The sequence below is a fragment of the Pseudopipra pipra genome, chromosome 1 (genome assembly GCF_036250125.1).
Source record: "Pseudopipra pipra isolate bDixPip1 chromosome 1, bDixPip1.hap1, whole genome shotgun sequence".
Lineage (NCBI taxonomy): Eukaryota > Metazoa > Chordata > Aves > Passeriformes > Pipridae > Pseudopipra > Pseudopipra pipra.
Genome location: NC_087549.1, coordinates 13,632,504 through 13,652,638, shown reverse-complemented (window position 1 = coordinate 13,652,638; position 20,135 = coordinate 13,632,504). Strand labels below are relative to the sequence as shown.

Here is a 20,135-nt window from a genome sequence, read left to right as displayed (position 1 = left end):
CATAACTTTTCTCTAAACCACAAGCAACCATTTTTTGTCTTTATGTTCTGCCTCATTTGCTATTTAATATTACCCTGGGATATCTGCCAGCATTACCCCTCACTTCTTTCCTCTCCCTGATACCAGACTTATTTTTCCCTAGAGCAAAGGCTCTTAAAATTTTGGGAGGCCACCAACTTGGACTCAGTATTGTATAATGACTAAGGTAAAAAGCAACACAGAGCAGCATCTTTTTAAAAGTCTTCTGTGTTCAGAAGACTCGACGTACGAGTTGAGAAACTTCCAGTTTCCTGGGCCATGCTATGGGACTACCCTCAGAAGGAATAATACTGTCCACAAGTTTTATAACTTTTATCTGTAAGATCTTAATTACTTTATATTGGTGAGTACCATCGTTAGTATGAGCGTTGGAGGACCTCAGGGTGCCAAGATTTGAAGTGACTGGCTTAAAAGGAGTTCTGGAAAAGTCAAGATTTCCCCCTTGCTCATGTGCCTCCTACCTGCTGTCATTTAATATTCTAGAGAACAAGCCTGCCCCAAATCTGCTGATTTTGATGGAATTTTTTTCTATTAACATCACTGGGTGTTGGATTAAACTCAGAATGAGCATGGAGACAGGACTGCTATGAAGCAGAAAAAGCAGAAAGTCAAAGAATTTGGGATTGCATTGTTTTTGAATGAAATATTAAATGAAAATATGAGAGAACAAAATATGAAGAGATGTCCTGAAGTTAATCAAAGAATTACCAAATGACTGAATTCTGAGAAGTAAAAAACTAATGAAGCGATTTATAGTCTTAATTAATTTAACTTACTTACTTAATATGTTTACACAGTATGAACTATACTCTCCATGGTTGCTGGGGGGAGAGACTGATTTTCCCCTGATCAGTGGATAAGCTGGGCTTACCATCTGTCAGATGAGAATGAGCCTCAAAGCCCAATCCAGTCATTATTTGTAAATGTTTCGGGATGTTTTTGTTTTAATTCTATGACCTTCTTTCGGAAAATGGTTTGAGTTTTACAAAATATGTAGATCTCTGTTTTGCTGACTTTTATATGGAAAACTCAGACAGCTGCATCCCAATATTTGGCATAGCCATCTCTTTCCCTCATCTACACTTCAGTGGTTTGGCTCACACAGAAGCAAGTCAGCCAGGGATATACTCGATGGAGCCATGAGCTGAAGTTAGTTTTCATGCTGACTCCAGGAAAGGATTTCCCAATTGCACCCATAAGCAAAACAACTGATGAACCAGGTTAATTATCCTTGCTATCCTTCTTTTTGTCCTCCCTTATTTTTAATCTCCTTTGCCTTACTTTTCTCCTCCTCCTTTCTCTAGGCTCAAGTATTTGATTCTTTGGTTTTTAAAACAAAATCTCACTCCCTATAGCAGAGATGTCCTTGTTAATGTGGGTGACCAAGATCTTAAGCTTCACAGGTCAGGGTAATTCTGGATGTATTGGATGAAGCATTCACACTGAAACTGGAAACAGGACCAGTACTGACTTCATTGGGAGCAGCATTAAATCCTCAGGACAGCTATAGAGGATTTCCATATCTAAAATTTTCCCATGGCTTTGAAACTTACAATGAGATCTGGATAACCAAAATGTTCACAGTAAGATATAATGACACTTTATCCACTTCCCCCCCTGGAACTACTTGAATAGAAGTACTCTGAGAAAAATATCTATCTGGGTAAAGTTAAAATCTGAAAAGAACAAAGAACAAAACAGTTGTGAAAAATCTTGGTTGAGAAACCTGCAACCTGAGCACCTTAAAATGTCTAGTCTTTAAAGCAAAATGTTCTGGGTTTTGGAAATCATATAGGAAAAAGTAGAAATTAATATCATTAAAAAGTAAAATATTTTCCCCAACCACTGCACGTTACTGAAGCAATTTCAAACATGGTTATTTATAGTGTCTTCGGAAAGCTTCATAAAAGAGTTTGGCGAAATAAACACTTAAAGAAAAGTACCAAGATCAGTGTTTACAGAGCCATAGTGCTGTCTGCTCTCTTATATGGATCTGAATCATGGGTCATCTACTGCCACCACCTGCGTCTCTTAGAACACTTCCATCAACGCTGCCTCCACACAATCCTAAACATCCACTGGTCAGATTATGTGACCAATACATCTGTTCCAGAACAAGCAGCAGTTACAAGTATTGAGGCCATGTTACTGAGAACACAGCAGCGATGGGCAGGGCATGTCTCCAGGATGAAGGACCACCGCCTCCCTAAGATCTTGCTTTATGGTGAACTTGCCACTGGTTGCTGCAAGAGAGGAGCCTCGAAGAAAAGATACAAGGACTCCCTGAAACAACATCTCAGCCTTGGCCATATTGATCACCATAACTGGTCTACTCTGGCCTCTAATCAGGAGGTCTGGAGACACACTATCTTCAACGCTGCTTATGAGAAAGCACGCAGGATCACTCTTGAGGAGAAAAGACAACACAGAAAGAATCGTGCCTTGCAGAATATACCACCTAAGGAGTCTTTCTGCTGTGCCTTTTGCAACCGGACATGTCTATCTCATATTGGCCTTTTTAGCCACCAATGTACCTGCAACAAACATGGGTAGAGCCCTCCCCAAATCTTCGTTCGCGAAGCCCAGCCATGATTTATATTTTTGCTATTGGAACTGTTAAAAACTGGCAGTTGTTGTAAAATGGGGTACTTTAAAGCTAGTTCAATTTAAAGTCATAGAATAATATAGAATCATAGAATGGTTTGCGTTGGAAGTGACCTTATAGATCATCTAGTTCAAACCCTACAGCTTAATCAGGGTCCTTCTACTTGAAATGCAGGATCTTTAATTTCACAGGAAGAATTTCTCTTATATGAAATCAAGCATTGGTGTTTTAAAAAGCTTTCAAAATATTCAAGCCATCACATACTTCATGTGAGAAAAAAAATCATATTTTTGCTTAGAAAAGAAAACCAAACCACAATGTTTTGGGGTTCTACTCAATGCCAAATCAAAACTGAGCTGACAGAATAGAACCAAGATACCAATCATGTAACTGTATAACATTATAATATAAAATTTCCTTGAATAAAAAAAATATTTATGGGAAATCTTATCTCTTGTTCGTGGGATTCCTAGGCAGCTGGGCAGCCAGGGCACTATCCCCTCTGGGGCAATGAAAATACTCAGGTGGATCTAGTTTTGGATCACTATGTACGTTTAAAGAAAGCCACACAACACTGTTATCTTAACCCATCCTTCTAGATTTGGGGTGATGGAGACAGGTTACCAATGTTTCTAAAAGCTAGCCCAAATTTACCACTCCAGGCCTTGCCTTTCATCATATTATAACAAAGCCAAGCAAAATGAGATGTAATTTTTTTTTTATGGCATTTAAATGCAGAAAAATCACCTAAAGTACAAGAGAGATGAGTACACACTGAAGTAGAATTGTGACACCTATCTCTGTGTAAGGAGGGCTTTTATTCAATAAGTCATATGAGCCTTACATGCAAACATGTTGAATAGAACAATTTAAGAATGCCTCACCAAAAATATTTAGCATTATCGTAGATACTATAACTTCTGCTTTCATCTTCCACTACTATGATGAAATAAGCATCTTAATTTTATTTAGGTCAAAGCTGTCAGGATCAGGGATTGTGTCTTTTTCTATATCTATATTGTGCCTACCACATAGTATTCTAGGAATCTACAATATTATCTATTAGAAAAATATAATGTAATTTTTAATTAATAACTATGATATGCACCATATCAGTAAATTACTTCTGCCAAGTACTAAGTTTTAAAATTGGCTTTATTGAACTTGCTAAGATGCCAGTATTAGCCTTCAGTTTTGTCATGACTATTTTTGGAGATAAAGTTTGAATGCCATAGCAACTGATTTAAAAGTTGCATTTTTAATATAATATATGTCTCTTTTTCTGCCTGTATTTCTGTAGCTTCTCTTTTTCTTTCTCCTCGTTTGTCACTGACCTCTTTTCCTTTCTGTTTCCAGTTTAGAAATTTTTTCCTCTCCTGTTGGCAAGGGGAACAAACTTGTGGCCTGGAGACTTTCAAACATACTTCTGTAGCCATGGATTTCACATACCTAGCCTGCTGTCTGAGCAGCATTTCAACTGAAAAGCTATGCTGAAGGAAATAATTCTGGAAATTTTTATGAACTAAAAGAACTTTACAGCCATTTCTAATTGCCTGGAACTGGTACTGAAGAATGAATGGGTGTAAGTAGACAGGACACACCAACAGCCTTTGCCAGTCTTGTTAACACCTGTATGAGCCACTGCAGAGATTAAAGAGCAGAGCAATCGGACAAAAAATTTATTAAAGCACAGCTTTCCTTTGCTTTACTATCCTCCCTTCTTCTCTCCACATTTTTTTTAGACTGTCGACCAGAGGGAAAGAAGGTGCTTTCCCTTTCATTAAACGAGCATGTGAATGGCCATGTTCATAGCATGTGGTGCTACACTACAGTAGCACCTAGTAGTAGTAGCTACACTTGCTCCACATAGTATTATCCATTGGTGGATTCCACACTTCTCTAAAAGAAATCTACATTCGGATTGATGGCTACATCTGAATTAATATTTGATTGTGGCAGTGAGATGGTACAGGAAACAGTCCCTGACAAGCTAATGTGATATATAGGATATGATTTTCCATTGCTAGATCTTGTGACACCATCTACACTTTAGAGTCCCTAATTTCTTCCAAAAACTGCCACAGGATGTACATTACAGTTCTTGGCATGGATCTAAGATCTTCAGCGCAATCTTGCCTGTTACAGATGTATGAAGTCATCAAATTACTGTCTAATACTTATTTGGAATTTCCTCCTGTTTCTTTTTGCTTTGGTGGTTTGGTGGTTTTTTGGCTTTCATTCCAGATTGCATGATAACTAGGCATTAAATAGCCAGTCACTGAAATCCACAGACTCCAGTTCTGCATTTTTTGAAGTGTTGTTCACATATCACCATAAAAGTTATAGATTTTTGTATTTTGCAGGACTAATGAAGAGACCTTTACAATGTGACAGGAGGATACAATTATAGTGCAAATGCCCATGAATACAAATGTATATGAATACTAATGCAGGATGCTCCAGAAGCAGGAGGCAATATGAATGTCAGTAATGAAGTCATTTATTCCACTATCAGGAATGCTTTTCAATCTACTTCCTCAGCTGTGGGGACACTCAGAACATAATGGCTGGTAACACTTCTAGCAGATTACAAAATTTACCCTCTATGTGAAGCAATAATCTAGAAAATTTAACATTCATATTTGCTTAATATTTGCTTAATATTTGCTTTAATTTATAGCTTCCTGCTAACAAGCTCATTAAACAAAAGGGATGATGCTTGATTTCAGAAGTATTGTATCTTACTCCATGTGTCTCTGCAGAAGTTTTGAGGTCGTAGTGTTCTAAACCGGTTGTTTTTTTGTGTTGAGCACTTAGTCTGTTAGGATATCAGTTTCTTTCAAGGCTAGAAGTAACCAGATTTTCACAAGACACAGCATTATGCACCAGATTAGGTGGCTGCCAGCTCTCCAGTCCTTTCAACTTGCTAAATTCCCTCCAGTGCTCTCTGCAGCTTTCGCAGAACCAGCAATTTGAAGTTGTCCTGGAGCTTCTTGTCACACCACCTCTACAGCTGAACTAATAAAACAACCAGCTGGTTTGAATTTTTCCCTGGTATCAATGCCATCCTTTTTGCAACTGCTCCCCAGCTGAGCAAGCTGTAATGGTACATGGTAAGTACTACCCGGCTGAGCCCTACTCAGATGTGGAGCCCTATAGGGCAGGATCACTTTTATTCTAGGACATCCTGCATCCCTCCCAAATCTCTTTTTTGAAGAGGAGACTAAAAAGTCATCACAAATTTTACCCAAAAACTTCTCTATCTTATGTCCATTCCTGGTAATGTTCACAGAGGAAGCGACTGCCATGCTAACATCAGTGAATATTTGCAGAGTTTATTTCCAGTGTATCATACGTATCATATCTATCATATGAGTCTCAAGGAGAAAACTTGTGGAAAAAAAAAGGGTTATTAGAATTCATATCCAGCTTCTATTTCCACAAAGGAGAAAACAGAGGGAGTCTGTCCTGGAAGCCTTTTAGAAGGACAAAAAAGGAACATGGGAAAAGGGAATTAACTGTGTTAAAGAACTCTCCATAAACAAGCCCCTGACTTTGATTTAGAAAAAATAGCATGGTTATCTGGATAGACTTTTTCTGCTCTATGGATTTCAGTAGGGAAACCTGAATAGAATCTAGAGAAACACAGAAAAAAGCCTGAACAGGTCGTTTACAAGAAATATTGAAAATATTAAATTATTTGAGCTTGGCTAAACAATGACTCAATAACATTTTCAGTTCACAAGTATTTTTAAACTTTATTTTTAAATGCTGTTTTTACAATGAGGCAGCTTATAAGTGAAGCTAATATGTGGACCACTCCTTTTAGTACAGTATCTCCCTGGCAACCAGACCAGAAAAAACAGAAAAAGAGATTAGAAGGCCAGTCATTCCTTCCATCTCTCATGTCTTCGATTTCTTTGCTGGATGGCTGATAAAGTGCTCGGACTCTGTGACTCCTCTGGGTTGGTGAAGCCCAATTCAGTATGTTTCCTTTGGCAAGACTCAGTGCATGCAGTTAGATGGTAAGCTGTGCAGGTATCACATGGCTGTCTAAAGGAGAAAAAAAATCTATTTGGAATGACAGCAATAAGGGCTTGGCTATCACAAGACCAAAATTTCAGTATTTCCCTATGAATATTTTTAAGCCCTAACTTACAGAAACATCGAGGAGTCTTTGGGAAGATCAGGCAGTTGGTTCAGGAACTAGGGATGTCAATGGTTCCCTGGAAGGGCACCTAGCTTGCCAGCCCAAAATGTGTTACTATCGAGCAATGCAGGATCTCAGAACAGATGATGGAGAAAATGTAGATTTTATTATGATAGATGAGATGATAGATGCTCAAAATCATGTATCTGAACTGAAACGCATGGTCTTCAAAATTATTCTAGTTAGAAGGAACACCTCCTGCCAGGAGTGTCCCTCTTTGTGTGAACTCATTGTTGCTGCCCTGCCCTTCTCAGTCTGAGACAGGATGGCTGTCATGCACTCCCAAGATACCTTGCATTGTGCAGCTGCCTCTGTAGGGAATGTATTGCTCTTATACTTCTCTGTCCTTTCTTGCTAGTCATTTGCTCTATGAGAAAAAAACTAGTTTTAACCTTAAAACCCTTAAGTTATAGGAATTACTTCTGAAACTGCCTCTACACCTGCAGCACAAAGCAACAACAAAGACTATAAACGTGCTCAAGCTGAGAGGGTTCAATTTAATTGTACCTCATTTGTGTTCCTTGCATTCTGAGAAGTTTACGGTTTCTAATTCAGAGCTCCCCTAATTCAAAAACTGCTGGAGCTGCTCATTCCCAGGACAAGTTCTTTCTTATTAAGTTATGACAAAAAAAGAATATGACAAAAGCATATTGGAAAATGAAATGAAAACTATAAAATATGTTTTCAGTACTTATGGCCAGGTTATTCAGCACTTGGCAGACATCAAGAAGGATATGGGAAATAAGCACAAAGAACAGCCCTAAATCATACCATTTGGTAGCAACACTTACTTGTAAATGTCTGGAACTCTCAATTAGCTGAATTAGGATCTCATTATCCATACCACTTTCTGTCACACATGCTCTGAAAAAACGGCTAGTCTTTAGAGAAGGAAAAAAAGATGGGGAAACCTCACTTGGCTGAACTAGTTTTCCAATTACAGAACACCCATTTTACCATCACTAGGTTCTTCATATTTCCAGCATTTTCTTCCTGCCTGCACTCACACATGTATTCTTATCCTCAAAAGCAATCTGAGAGGCAACTCTTTAACAGCTCTTTCATCCAGAGATCCCCACATGGTCCACAGGTGTCTCTTACTGAGATACATGTCCAGGTATCTCTTACTGAAACTCTTGGAATAGAAATTAGGTGACATCCCTCAAGGACGTTGCTGGCCCCCTGCACCAAATGAGTTTCACCCAGTGAATAAAGACAGGAAAATTTCCCCAATTCTGTTTATCCATTATCATCTCATGCAGCAAAATGGATCCAGCTTAGATTTTCAGTAATGTTAATCTGGTAATTTCAGACAAAAAGCATAATTACCTATTTGAGGTTAATAAATTTAAAAATCAAATTAAATAAGCAAATAATAACGATCTTATGTCTTTTGAGAGCAAAATTAAATAAGCAAATAATAACGATCTTATGTCTTTTGAGAGCAAATATTAATAACCTTTTTTTGGCACGAGTCTCATCCCTTTGGTTCCCAACATAGAAATTGGCACTGTGGAAAGTGAGTACATGTTCCTGAATATACACACCTACTGTCATCCTGAAAGGGAGCAAAGGCTTCACACCTGCCCTCATGTTCCTTATTTAAAAACGTTATTTTGATGGGCTGTAGCATAGCCCTTATGCTGCTTCAAGCACTTTGTTCAGTCATCCCACCCTCACCCAAATTACAATGGTTTATGGCCATAAGGGTACAGAGAATTCCAGGGAGATAAAAATCCAAACCTAATTAGTGTGTAGAGAGTATTTGCACTAAAGAATGACAGCCCTAAGCAGTGTGGACATGAGCCATTCCTTCCCTACTGTTTGTGCTATCTTTAACAGGATGCATACCATGTTTGTTCTTCTTGCTCTCTTCTAAAAATCTCAGCCTGAATGAAATCACAGCAAATACTTCCACCTGCACCCTTTTGACTAAAAAGGGAGAATTGTCTTGGCACACACCATAGCATTTTGACATTTGAACCAATTATAAATGAGCAAATAATAATGGCATTCTTAATAAACCTACATTTCCTCATATATTCCCCAAAATAACAAAGCCATATGTAATAACATGTAGATAATATGTAAGTATTCCCAGCCGGCTCTATAGCTGAAATAGGTCTGGGGGTAAGAAACTGATTGAACTTTTTTGGTGGAACAGACAGATGAGAATAAACTGGACCTTGTGAATTTCTTCTGAGCACATAGAATTGTCTAACTCAAAGATAATGGTACTCCCCATCCCCACATAATTAACTCTGACATTTTCTAAATGATGTTTCAATTTTAAATGCAATGATATTTCATTTCAAAGTTTTCTTCAATTGTGTGTAAAAATATGTAGCAATCTTCTCATCTTTTCTGAATAGCTCAATAAAACAGTTTATTAACACTGACATCAGAAGTAATGTCACCAACATCTGAGCCTCATATTTGTAGTTCAGGTATGATTTTCAAGAATAATCACACCATTCATCAATATTAAAACCCTAAATATTGAGGATGAAATCAAATGCCCAGCTAAATGCTGGTTTCTGGATTACCTCTTTTTGTAGGATATACAGAAATCAAGGAGACAGAAAGCTAAAACCTCGGAAGTCAAACAGCAACTTCAAAACTCCACAATGCTTACAAACTAGTTATATAAGCAGAAAAAACATAGGAGAGTTTATTTGAACCTTGGACAGATATCTTCTGAACGATGGCTGTGGTACAGACCTCAAAGCATGCTGTTGTCATGGAGGGTTGATTTGAATGGTTCAGGCTAGATGAGGATGACCATCAGGATAACCCCAGTCATCCCCCCAGGCAACACAATTCACACTTCAGAAATCTTTTTCTAGATTTAGTTACAGTAATTTCATTTGTGGCTGAAGAACCTCTTATGCCACTACCATGTGTTGAGGGAGGAACCAGGGCAATTTGTTACCAAGTCTGTTGGCTTGCTATTGTGATATGTCAATATGTATGGAAAGCTGATAATATCACTGACATCATGAATTTACTGAGGTGTTTATATAACTTTTGTTTGTTCCATATTTAGGTCATGCTCAATATTAATAGCCCCAAAAGATGTTAGGAATTTGCAGCTGTCATCTAGGCTGAGAAGGGATAGCTAAAAATGAAAAACTGCAATATTTTCAAGAAAAATATTGCCATTTTGAGGTAGACTACCAGAGAGGGCATTAATTTATGAGACAGTGCAGGGCAAGTGATGAATCATCCACCATCATATTTGTATCAGTAGAAAATGGTGGGACAAGAAAATCAGGAAGAGAATGAGAAAGATGTGGTATTTATGAGAATTTTACTCACTAAAAATTGCATCACTTGCCATAAAAAAATAAGGGAAGATAATTTTATAGGGCTGCTTGTTGTGAAGCAGTGACTTTCACAGGAGGCTGGATGGGAAGCTGGCTTTAAACAGAGGGATATTACTATGAATGCTTGAATTTTTGTCATGATTTGTCATACCTTGACACATACCTTGACACCTTTGGATAGGAACAGGATCAACAACTAGAAACACTGTAAGAGTTGAGTCAATTTTATCTGTAACCTCTGTTTTCAGTCTTTTAGATAAAGCTTCCTTTGCCATTTTGGTGGCACAGGAAATTTCTTTACACATTGGGAGAGATTACTCTTTGCAACAGCTACAGCCAAGGTGGCAACCCAAATATTAACTCAATTCAATACAGTTCTTTAAAAAAAGCAAACCCAGAGAAACTAAAATATTTATTTGTACTTACTAATTTTGTATCATGAATAAATGCTATTCATTGCCAGCTGAGCCAGCATAAAATCTCTCCACCTGATCATTATTTTATTCTGTGAGAAGTAACAAAGGCTACTTTCATATGATAAGAACAGTATGGTACTCTTTAAAAAGTTGTAAAACAAGTACAAACAAAAATATTCACAGTTAGGAAAATGAACCAACATCCTAGAACTAGTGGTTCAATGGACTCCAAATTATGCTTGGAGGAACTAAAATGTCCAGGAAAGGATATTTGGTCTTATTGTACTAAAATGTAGCATAATCATATTTTCATAAATGGTATTTTATAAACAAGTAGGGCTTTATTTTATTAAATGCAAGTAAAACAGGGGTGGGGTTTTTTTCAAATTAAGTATGTTGGCAAATATTTTTTTCATTTCTTTGATTCTTTCTGCAGTTTTATGTGGTGAAACCTTTTTTATACACCAGAAGATATTTAAGAATGGTGTGAAGGAATCTCATTGAAAGGTAAGGAAACTTTCAATGGCTGTGAATGATTATCACCACTGAAAACCTCAGCAGATTCACATACAGAGGGATGGGCAAAAACAAGTCTTGTATGTGCCCTCTGGCTGACAGCCCTGCTTTTGGGAAAACTACAGGAACAGCCTTGCTTCTTTTAAGCAAATCTTCATGCCTGGCCAAGAGCATTGGTTATTCTGTTCACAAGCAAGGTACTATAAAAGTGATGGCTTTGCACTGAACTGCCTAAATCAGAGATAAGAGGAAAAGAAGCAAGACAAAAAAAAAAAAAAAAAAAAAAAGAAAAAAAAAAAGGAGATAAGGGAGGCAAAATGACCTGGCAGGCAGTGGATGACTCAAACCCATGCCCAAGCTGCTAATAAGGTTTGAACAACCAATGTTCCCCTTGGCTGGTCCTGCTGTATGTGAGTGAGAAAATGAAGGGCCAATGCATGTCCAGAGATTATGTATTCATGCACCAGTGAAGTCTGCTTTCCCTAGAATGCCAGGCTTTTCCAGAAGCCCTGGGGTTGCCACTCAGCATCAAGAAAGGAACAGTGACTTTTGTCCAAAACAAAACTTGTATCTTGCCATTTCTGGTTTTGTGCTGACTTTTGTCTTGGCATAGAGTTACAGCAGCCTTGTAAATTCATGAGTACCATTTGTGTCATGTCTTGAACGCAAAGAGCATCTTGTTTTCACTAGTCTGCTTACAAGTTTTGTTTATTTTTCAAATATTTTCTCTTTAACAAGCCATAACAGAATCCAGTGCATATTATCTGCCTCAGACAACCGAAGATAAAGAATATTTGTATCCTAGCAAGACCCAAGAAGGCCTGCTTGGGCAGACAGCAATTCCTGACAAGTAAAACCTGTTAACAGATTTAGTCTCCCTTACGCTTGGCCTAAATCTTAACTGCACAGCACAGAGCACTGGAGTTACTTCTACAAAGCATTCCTGAGGCCTGGCACGTCGACTCTGCATCCTCTGCGGTTGAACACACCATGTGAGCACTGAGGAGTCTGTCACTGCTCCAACACACCGTGTTGCACAGAGCAGGGAGGGCTCCCTATGCAACTTCTGTTTCCCATCAGCCGACACACCTGCACCCCTCTGGTAATGAAAGTGCCCATGACTTGAAACTGAAGAGTTCGCTGAGGAGCACTCATCACCCCCATAACCCCTGATCTTCACGGGCTTCATTCCTGCCTCCGTAATGCCCGCCAAGCCCAAAATGCCTCACTCCAGGGCCAGAAGCACAGTGTCACAACCAGCCACCAGCCCTAAAGGTGTTTGGCTTTGGGTGGCTGGTCTCCAATGCCAAGCACTGCCCAGCCACATCGGCAGTGCCAGAGGCCTTGGTGTAGCTGCACACAGCTGCGGGACAGCACTGTGCTGCCCCACCGCGTGTGACTGCAGCACCGCTCTTGTGGGGATGGATGGATGGATGCATGGATGGATGCATGGATGGATGGACTGATGCCTGCAAGCAGACGAGGCAGGAGACGGGGCAGGAAACAGGCCATAGGGATGGGCTGAGGGCGGCAGCCCCGTCCGGGGGAGCCCCTCGACTTCAAGCACCGAGTCGACTCAGCCGCAGGGCAGTGACCAGCTCTGCCCTCGGAGCGCTGGTCCCCGCTCCAGGTACCGCCCTCGGGCAGAGGGATCCCGCCGGGCAGGGCAGGGGCAGGTGGCGGGAGGAGCAGAGCGCCCGGCCTGGCTCCAGCTTCCCCGCTCCAGCTCCCCGCCTCCGGCCCTCTGCCCGCCGTGCGGGGGTGGCGGCGGAGGGGGGTCCCCGATCGCCGCTATATAAGCGGCTGCAATGGCTCTGCCGCCAGAGCCGATTGCGCGGCGGGCGGGACTATGGCGACAGGCGGCGGGCAAGACCTGCCCGCCCTGCTGCTGCTCCTCCTTCTCCTTGTCCTCCGGCCGTGCGAGGCAAGTGCGGGGCGCCCGGGGGGGCCGGCGGCCGGAGGCAGCCGGCGGGCGGTGCGGCCCCGTGACCCGGCCCCCGGGGCCGCCGTGTCCCCGCAGGAGAGCGGGCGGGAGCCGGCGTGTCCCCGGCCGTGCGGGGGGCACTGCCCGGCCGAGCCGCCGCGCTGCGCCCCCGGCGTGCCCGCGGTGCTGGACGGCTGCTCCTGCTGCCTGGTGTGCGCCCGGCAGCGCGGCGAGCGCTGCTCCGCGCTGCTGCCCTGCGACGAGAGCAGCGGCCTCTACTGCGACCGCGGCCCCGAGGACGGCGGCACCGCCGGCATCTGCATGGGTAGGTGGCGGGGAGGGGTGTCCCTCGGGGGCGGCGGGCAGACCCTGCCCGCGGCTGGGCCCGCCGCGGAGCCCGCCTCGGGTGTCTCTGTAGCGCTGCTCTCCCGCCTTCCCTCCGGCAAAGCGGCCGCACCACGGGGGGCCGGGGCTCTCCCTGGTGCTGCGGGAGGTGCCATTGCGGCCGCCGAGGGGCTGGGAGGGTCGGGGGCCGTCCGAATCCCCACGGCATCAGCGAAATGCCTTCCCTTTTCCCACTAGTGCTGGAGGGAGACAACTGCGTGTTTGACGGGATGATTTATCGCAACGGGGAGACGTTCCAGCCCAGCTGCAAGTACCAGTGCACCTGCCGCGACGGACAGATCGGCTGCCTGCCCCGCTGCAACCTGGACCTGCTGCTCCCCGGCCCCGACTGCCCCTTTCCCAGAAAAATCGAAGTCCCTGGAGAGTGCTGTGAGAAGTGGATCTGCGACCCTGATGATGAAGTGATTTTGGGAGGTTTTGCTATGGCCGGTGAGAAAATTAAAACTATCACATTCAATGGGAGGAGGAGGGGATATCATACTGGAAATGTCCATGGGGTTGCCAAAGCTAAGACACCTTGGTTTGCAAGGTCTATTTTTTTCTGATCTTTTTTTCTCATCTGAAGTGACTAGTAGGTATACCAGTGGTAATGAATAAAGGCAGAGCCCAACAGGTAAAAGAAGAGATTCAGAAGATGAATGTGCACAGCAGTTTTAAAAGTTAGCTAACTTAAATTACTTCCCAGTTCTTAAATTTCTGTTTATCTGGTGCACAGTAGTTCTGTGAGCAGAATAAAACAGGGGCAAGCTACTAATCCTCCAAACATTCCCACACTAAAAAAAAAAAAAAAAAAAAAAGAAAAAAAAAATCAAAGCTTGTCTTGCCAGTTGCTCTGCAAGAATATGTTACATCATAAATACTATTATAATGGCTTAGTCTACAAGAGACTTTTTTCCCCCTAAATTCTGCAGCTCTTACAAGTGGTCAGCATGGTTGCTAGAATACCAATAAATTCCTGCTTGTCTGTGCTAGAGCTCTCATCATTATTGCTGGCGTTAAAAACATTACAGAGTACTTGGAGAAGGAGTGGATATAAGCACAGTGAGTGCATCTGTAAAAAATCCCCACCCATTCTAAAATGCAGAACTCCTAAAGTGCTTTTGTAATTGAAAAACCCTAGACAATATTTTCCCCCTGTTTTCTTACTGAGTTATGTCTCCATCCCCTTTAAATTAGACTAGTGGTTCAACATGAATTTTCATAAGCTACTTTTACTGAGAATAGAGGGCACTGCATTCTCTTCCAGTCACTGCTCTTTGTGATCTTAGCAGTTAGTTATGCTGAAACTTGGTTAATCCATTTAAAAAACAAGTGAGGAAGGATCCAGAGAGAAAAATTCTAATAACTTTTCAATGCGCTATGAAGTGTAAGTTGTAAGGCACATAAGGTATAAACAAAAAGTTTGACACCTTTCTGCTACCTTTCCTTTTCTTTGATTTGTCTGATAGTGACAGGCTAATCTGTAAAATTCCTATAGATGAATTATCTGCATTCTTTCTAGCAATCGCCATCCCTCTTGGGAGGCCACCCCTTTGGATCTTTACCATGCAAAAGGCAGAAGGGCCATTGTACAGGAACTTAACAGCAAGAACTGTGACCGATGGCTCAGTTATGTTGCCTCTTCCTGTTTGCTCCTGTGCTAATCAATGAGCCAAACTATGCAGTTAACAATATTTGCATAGTACAGCTTAATATGGCAGGACGATGGTCAGAGTTGACTATGGCTTTAAGTAGCTGTGATAGCTCCTGAAAATTGCTTCCCTCCTCCCTCTCCACCATCACCCTGACTGTAGTCTGTCAATAATTGACAAGATGGGGTGACTTTATGATTCTCAGAGGAAAGGACTTTATTTTCATGCTGTTTATTAGTTTAGATAAATCATTCAACCTCTCTCAAATCACACCTAATATAAATATTTTCGTGACTTAGTTTTAGAACAGATTTGTGATGTATGTCCATTGGAAAGACTGAGGAATGAAAAGTTATTAGAGTTCTAAACTGTTTTGAAAATTGGCAATAATTCTTGAGTGAACTGAATCTAAATGTTTTGGTGATTACACTGATATGCACCTTTCTGTTATTTTTAGATGCAGGAAGTTGCCATCCAGGATTCCTAAAAAGGCAGCTTTTAAATATCCTAAATCTTGTCAAAGGCATGGGTTTTGAACCTTTTTTTGTCTCACATGTTGCTTTCCAGATGTGGTGGAGCTCAGTCAGATACTGGGTTTTCATGGGAGTTTTTCTTGTGGTAAAGTTCTATGGGGTTTTGTTTCCAGCCTACAGACAAGAGGCCACACTTGGGATTGATGTGTCGGATTCAAGTGCCAATTGTATTGAGCAGACAACAGAATGGAGTGCTTGCTCCAAAAGCTGTGGAATGGGCTTTTCCACTCGTGTTACAAACAGAAATCAACGGTGTGAGATGGTGAAGCAGACGCGGCTCTGCATGATAAGACCTTGTGAAAATGATGAGTCATCTGATAAGGTAGGCTGCTCAGAGGAAAGGGGTTTTTTTACCAAACACATTAGACTTGCCATATTTGCTTAGTAGCTTTGTGCTGCACCTCCAGGAGATTAAGGGAGGGGATTCTGCCCCTCTGCTCCACTCTGGTGAGACCCTACCTGGAGTACTGCATCCAGTTCTGAGGCCCTCAGCACAGGAAAGATGTGGACCTATTGGAAGGAGTCTGGAGGAGAGCCACTAAGATGGTGAGAGGTCTGGAACACCTCTCCTATGAGGAAAGGCTGAAAGAGTTGGGGTTGTTCAGCATGGAGGAGTGAAGGCTCTGGGGAGACCCTACAGCACCTTCCAGTACTTAAAGAGGGCCTACAAGAAAGATAGAGACTTTTTAGTAGGGCCTGTTGTGATATGACAGTGGGTAACGGCTTTAAACTAAGAGTGTAGATTCAGACTAGATTAAATGACTAGATATAAGAAATTTTGTACAATGAGGGTGGTGAGACACCAGGAACAGGTTGCCCAGGGAGATTGTAGATGCCATTCCCCATTCCCAGAAACATTCAAGGTCAGGCTGGACAGGGCTCTGAACAATACAATCTAGTGGAAGATGTCCCAGCTTACTGCAGGGGAGTTGGACTAGATGATCTTTAAACAGCCTTTTCAACGCAAACTGTTCTATGATTCTATGATAATTTGAGCTGTCTCAGATCACATGTATTGCATGCACAGGTTATTTTGACAGCTCACACAGTCTAACTTCTCCCACAAATGCAATTGTTCTACCTGTATGTATACTTCAGAATTGCTTCAGTCATACAGAATGGATATGTCAGATTTCTAGTTTATTGAGCATCTGGAACTACAGAGAAATGTGTGAGATCCTGCAAAGTCTGCTTAGGTAAATTAAACCTTATTTTAATCCTTATGATGCTTTTTTGCAAGCAAACCCAACATTTCCAATGCAAAAAAAAAATGTGTATCTAAGGGAGCTGACTTTTTTGCCCCTTCAGCATATTATTACAAGTATTCCTGTCAGGTAGAATAACATGTAGTTATATAAGAGGACCATTACTTTATATAAATTGTTGAAAAGCATTTCTAAGGTCTTTGCTGAACAGTCTCTGCAGTTTTAAATAATGTGTTTTGTAAAGAATATGAAACATGAGCAAGGAGCTGGGGACATTAACAAGAATGATCAGAGGTCTAGAAAACATGTTCATCTAGGGAAAAACTGATAGAACTGAACTTCCTCTGAATGCAAGAGAAGAGATATTCATTCTCGTAACTGTGTTCAGATATTGCAGCCTGTTCTGAGCCCATGGGGGATACAAGAATAGATGGAGAGTTTAGACTTCATGAAAATTAAGACATAAGTGAAAACCTTCCAGACAGTAAGAACAGTGAACCATTAGGGTAGTCTGGGGGTAAATAGAGTCTCTGTCACTGAAGACTTCCAAAGACAAGTTAGACAATCATTTGCTAAGAAACACATGATTAAAGCTGCCTTGGGTCACAGGAATGGACTACAACTTTTGCAACTCATTTTACCCCTCTTTTTTCCCCTGAATCTAGTCCTGTAACTTGGTGTTTGGCTTCCTGATTCTCTGATGGAACTACACTATCTTGAGAAGTTTTACAGTAGAGTATAGTTTCATAATGAATGTTGACTTTGCTTATATCAGATGACAAGCCTGGGCTTTAATTATTTGTCATTCATTACTGGTCCATTGTTGTCAAAGGGCAGATCTTACAGGTGTTACCTGTAAGTGACTACTGAAGCAGCTGCAGGCTCTTCTTGCTGTTGAGTGAATAAAGACAATTTAAGTTTTCTGAGTAGACCTATATCCTTGCATGCCAATTTTTAATTGCTGTCTGTCTTATGCAGTGATATATCTAATATCTCTTCTTATTTCTCTTAGAAAGGGAAGAAATGTGTCCGAACAAAGAAGTCTGTGAAAGCTGTTCGCTTTGAGTACAACAACTGCACGAGTGTGCAGACATACAAACCACGTTACTGTGGCCTCTGCAGTGATGGGCGATGCTGTACCCCACACAACACCAAAACCATTCAGGTGGAGTTCCGCTGTCCTCAGGGCAAAGTCCTAAAAAAGCCAATGATGTTGATCAACACCTGCGTCTGTCATAACAACTGTCCTTTGAGTAACATTGTTTTCTTCCAACCATCAGATCTGTCATCTAGTGAAATAAAAATATGAAAAGCACGAATTAGATAGCATAAAAGATATAAATAGTTCATACAAAACTTGACCCACAATCAGGTGAAGGTAACAATTGCATATATAAAATAACTAAAATGTTTTTTCAAAACGGTCTTTCAAACTGGGTGCTTTCTTTTTTCCTGTAGTTTATTAAATACCTCATTTTACATTTCCCCCCTCCAAATGTCTTTTATTCATTTGAAGGAAATTTTGTACCCTGGACAGAGCCTTCTTTTTTTCTTGATGGTGACAGAAAGGTCACAAAGGAGACAGTTAGACTTTCTCCTGGGTTAAGGGGATCATGCCACAAGTTTCAGTAGCTGTAGGACTGGGCTCTTTAAGAGTCAATGTGTCACAGAAACTTCCAGATTCTCAGTTTCATTCTGCATCATGCATATAAACTTAAGCAATGTTCTTTTCCTTTTTATGTTTTTTGATGAGAGTAAAAATCTTACTGATGAAAGTGTTGCATTCTTATGACTTATAAAATACCTTCTGTCAATACCTCTGACTTTCTCTGAGGATTAAGTTTGCACGTAGCCTCTGAAATGACATAGCTAAGGTCCCTTATCCTGAAGCGCAGGTTGATAGCTAACAGCAGTTAAATTTCTCTTTGATAACTTCACTAGCACTCTAATCCAAAACCGACTAAAGTCAGTGTTTTATAAGTATTTGATTCTAATTAATATGTGTCTGTAGATATAACTATTGGATGCAAAAAATAATATATCTGTAAATTCCTCTAAAATACTAACTGTATTATATGGTGCTTCATTTCTTAGAAAGGTGTGTATGTAAATAGAAACTGTACATATTGTAATATAACTTTACTAAGTAAATAAACTTTGTGATTAAAAATATTTTTCCCAAAGTTGTTTTTCTTAAACTGCCAACTTTTAGTAGCTAAAACACAATGGGAAGAAAAAGGCTCTACAGACTCCTAAAACCAAAAGATACTATCTTTTGATATTCTTAGTGTCCCTTGTCCTAATTTCTGTCCTAAAAGGTGTGCAGTGTCTTGGTGTAAGGAAGGATGAATAATTTGTGAGAAATACATTAGAAAGGAAGTTTCTCTTGGAGTAAGTTAGCCTGGGAGATAGGATGACGTAAATTAAATTAGAGTGCCCTTAAATGTAGTGGTGGTGAAGAATAATTACATGATTTGGAGCTCACGTTTGGGTATGAGGTACTACTGAAGTATTTAATTGGGTCTTGCATCATTTCAGCCTCCCAAAATCAACCTGTGACCCTGTTTGTGCTAGACATTGTATGACAATATCCCCAAGGAATATGGAGCCTGAGGGTCGCAGTTTCACGTATATTAAATCAGGTATGTAGCGGGATTGTGCCAATAGGTCATAAATATGATTGTGCAGACATCCAGTTGCCTCAGCTGTGGGATCAAGTTTAGCTCAGTGTCTGTCTGTCTCTGTTAGTGATACCAGAGTTGTACTTACACCACAACTGTTCTATAACTATGTGGTAGGCTAAAAAATCTGTCTTGAGAAAAAAAGATAGAAGGCCAAATCTCAACATATTAGGCCTGCTGTCCTTCTCTGGAGGAGCTATCAACCTCCTGTTTGGCAGCTCCTGAGACACAGGGTAGAATTCAGCTGGGGGTTAAGACTCCTAAATTTAGTGTCTGCATGTGGACAGGTAAATGCTCATATTAGCCAATGAAGCTTAAGGTAAAGATAACCATGAACAAGCATCAACTGCTGAAGTTTTTTTAGTAACTTGAAATTGTGAGGCCCTGGTGCTAAAACCTGTGCTGGTTCAGTTAAGGTTAGATAGATTGTGTCCTCATCTAGGCTCTTGCATGGCTTTCTCCACTAACTGCACCAAAAATTAATTTCTCTATAGTAATTGCTTTTGTTATCAACAAATTGCTTTTCAAACAGCCAGAACATGACTAGCCTTGCCCCTCATCAAGAGTATCTAGGTGCATACGTGCAACACTCCCTGCCCTTGCACTTTTTGATTTCTAATCATAGAATCATGGAATAGTTTGTG

The 20,135-nt window shown here is 40.9% G+C and overlaps 1 protein-coding gene across 1 annotated transcript; it reads left to right on the top strand.

The window, feature by feature from the left end:
- The first annotated feature begins 11,768 nt into the window (after positions 1–11,768).
- CCN3 (cellular communication network factor 3) lies at positions 11,769–18,982 on the top strand. Its single transcript, XM_064646005.1, has 4 exons — positions 11,769–13,361; positions 13,619–13,870; positions 15,719–15,927; positions 17,823–18,982. Exons 1-4 carry the CDS (start codon positions 12,962–12,964, stop codon positions 18,117–18,119), a joined length of 1,158 nt encoding a protein of 385 aa, XP_064502075.1. The 5' UTR covers positions 11,769–12,961; the 3' UTR covers positions 18,120–18,982.
- Positions 18,983–20,135: the final 1,153 nt, after the last annotated feature.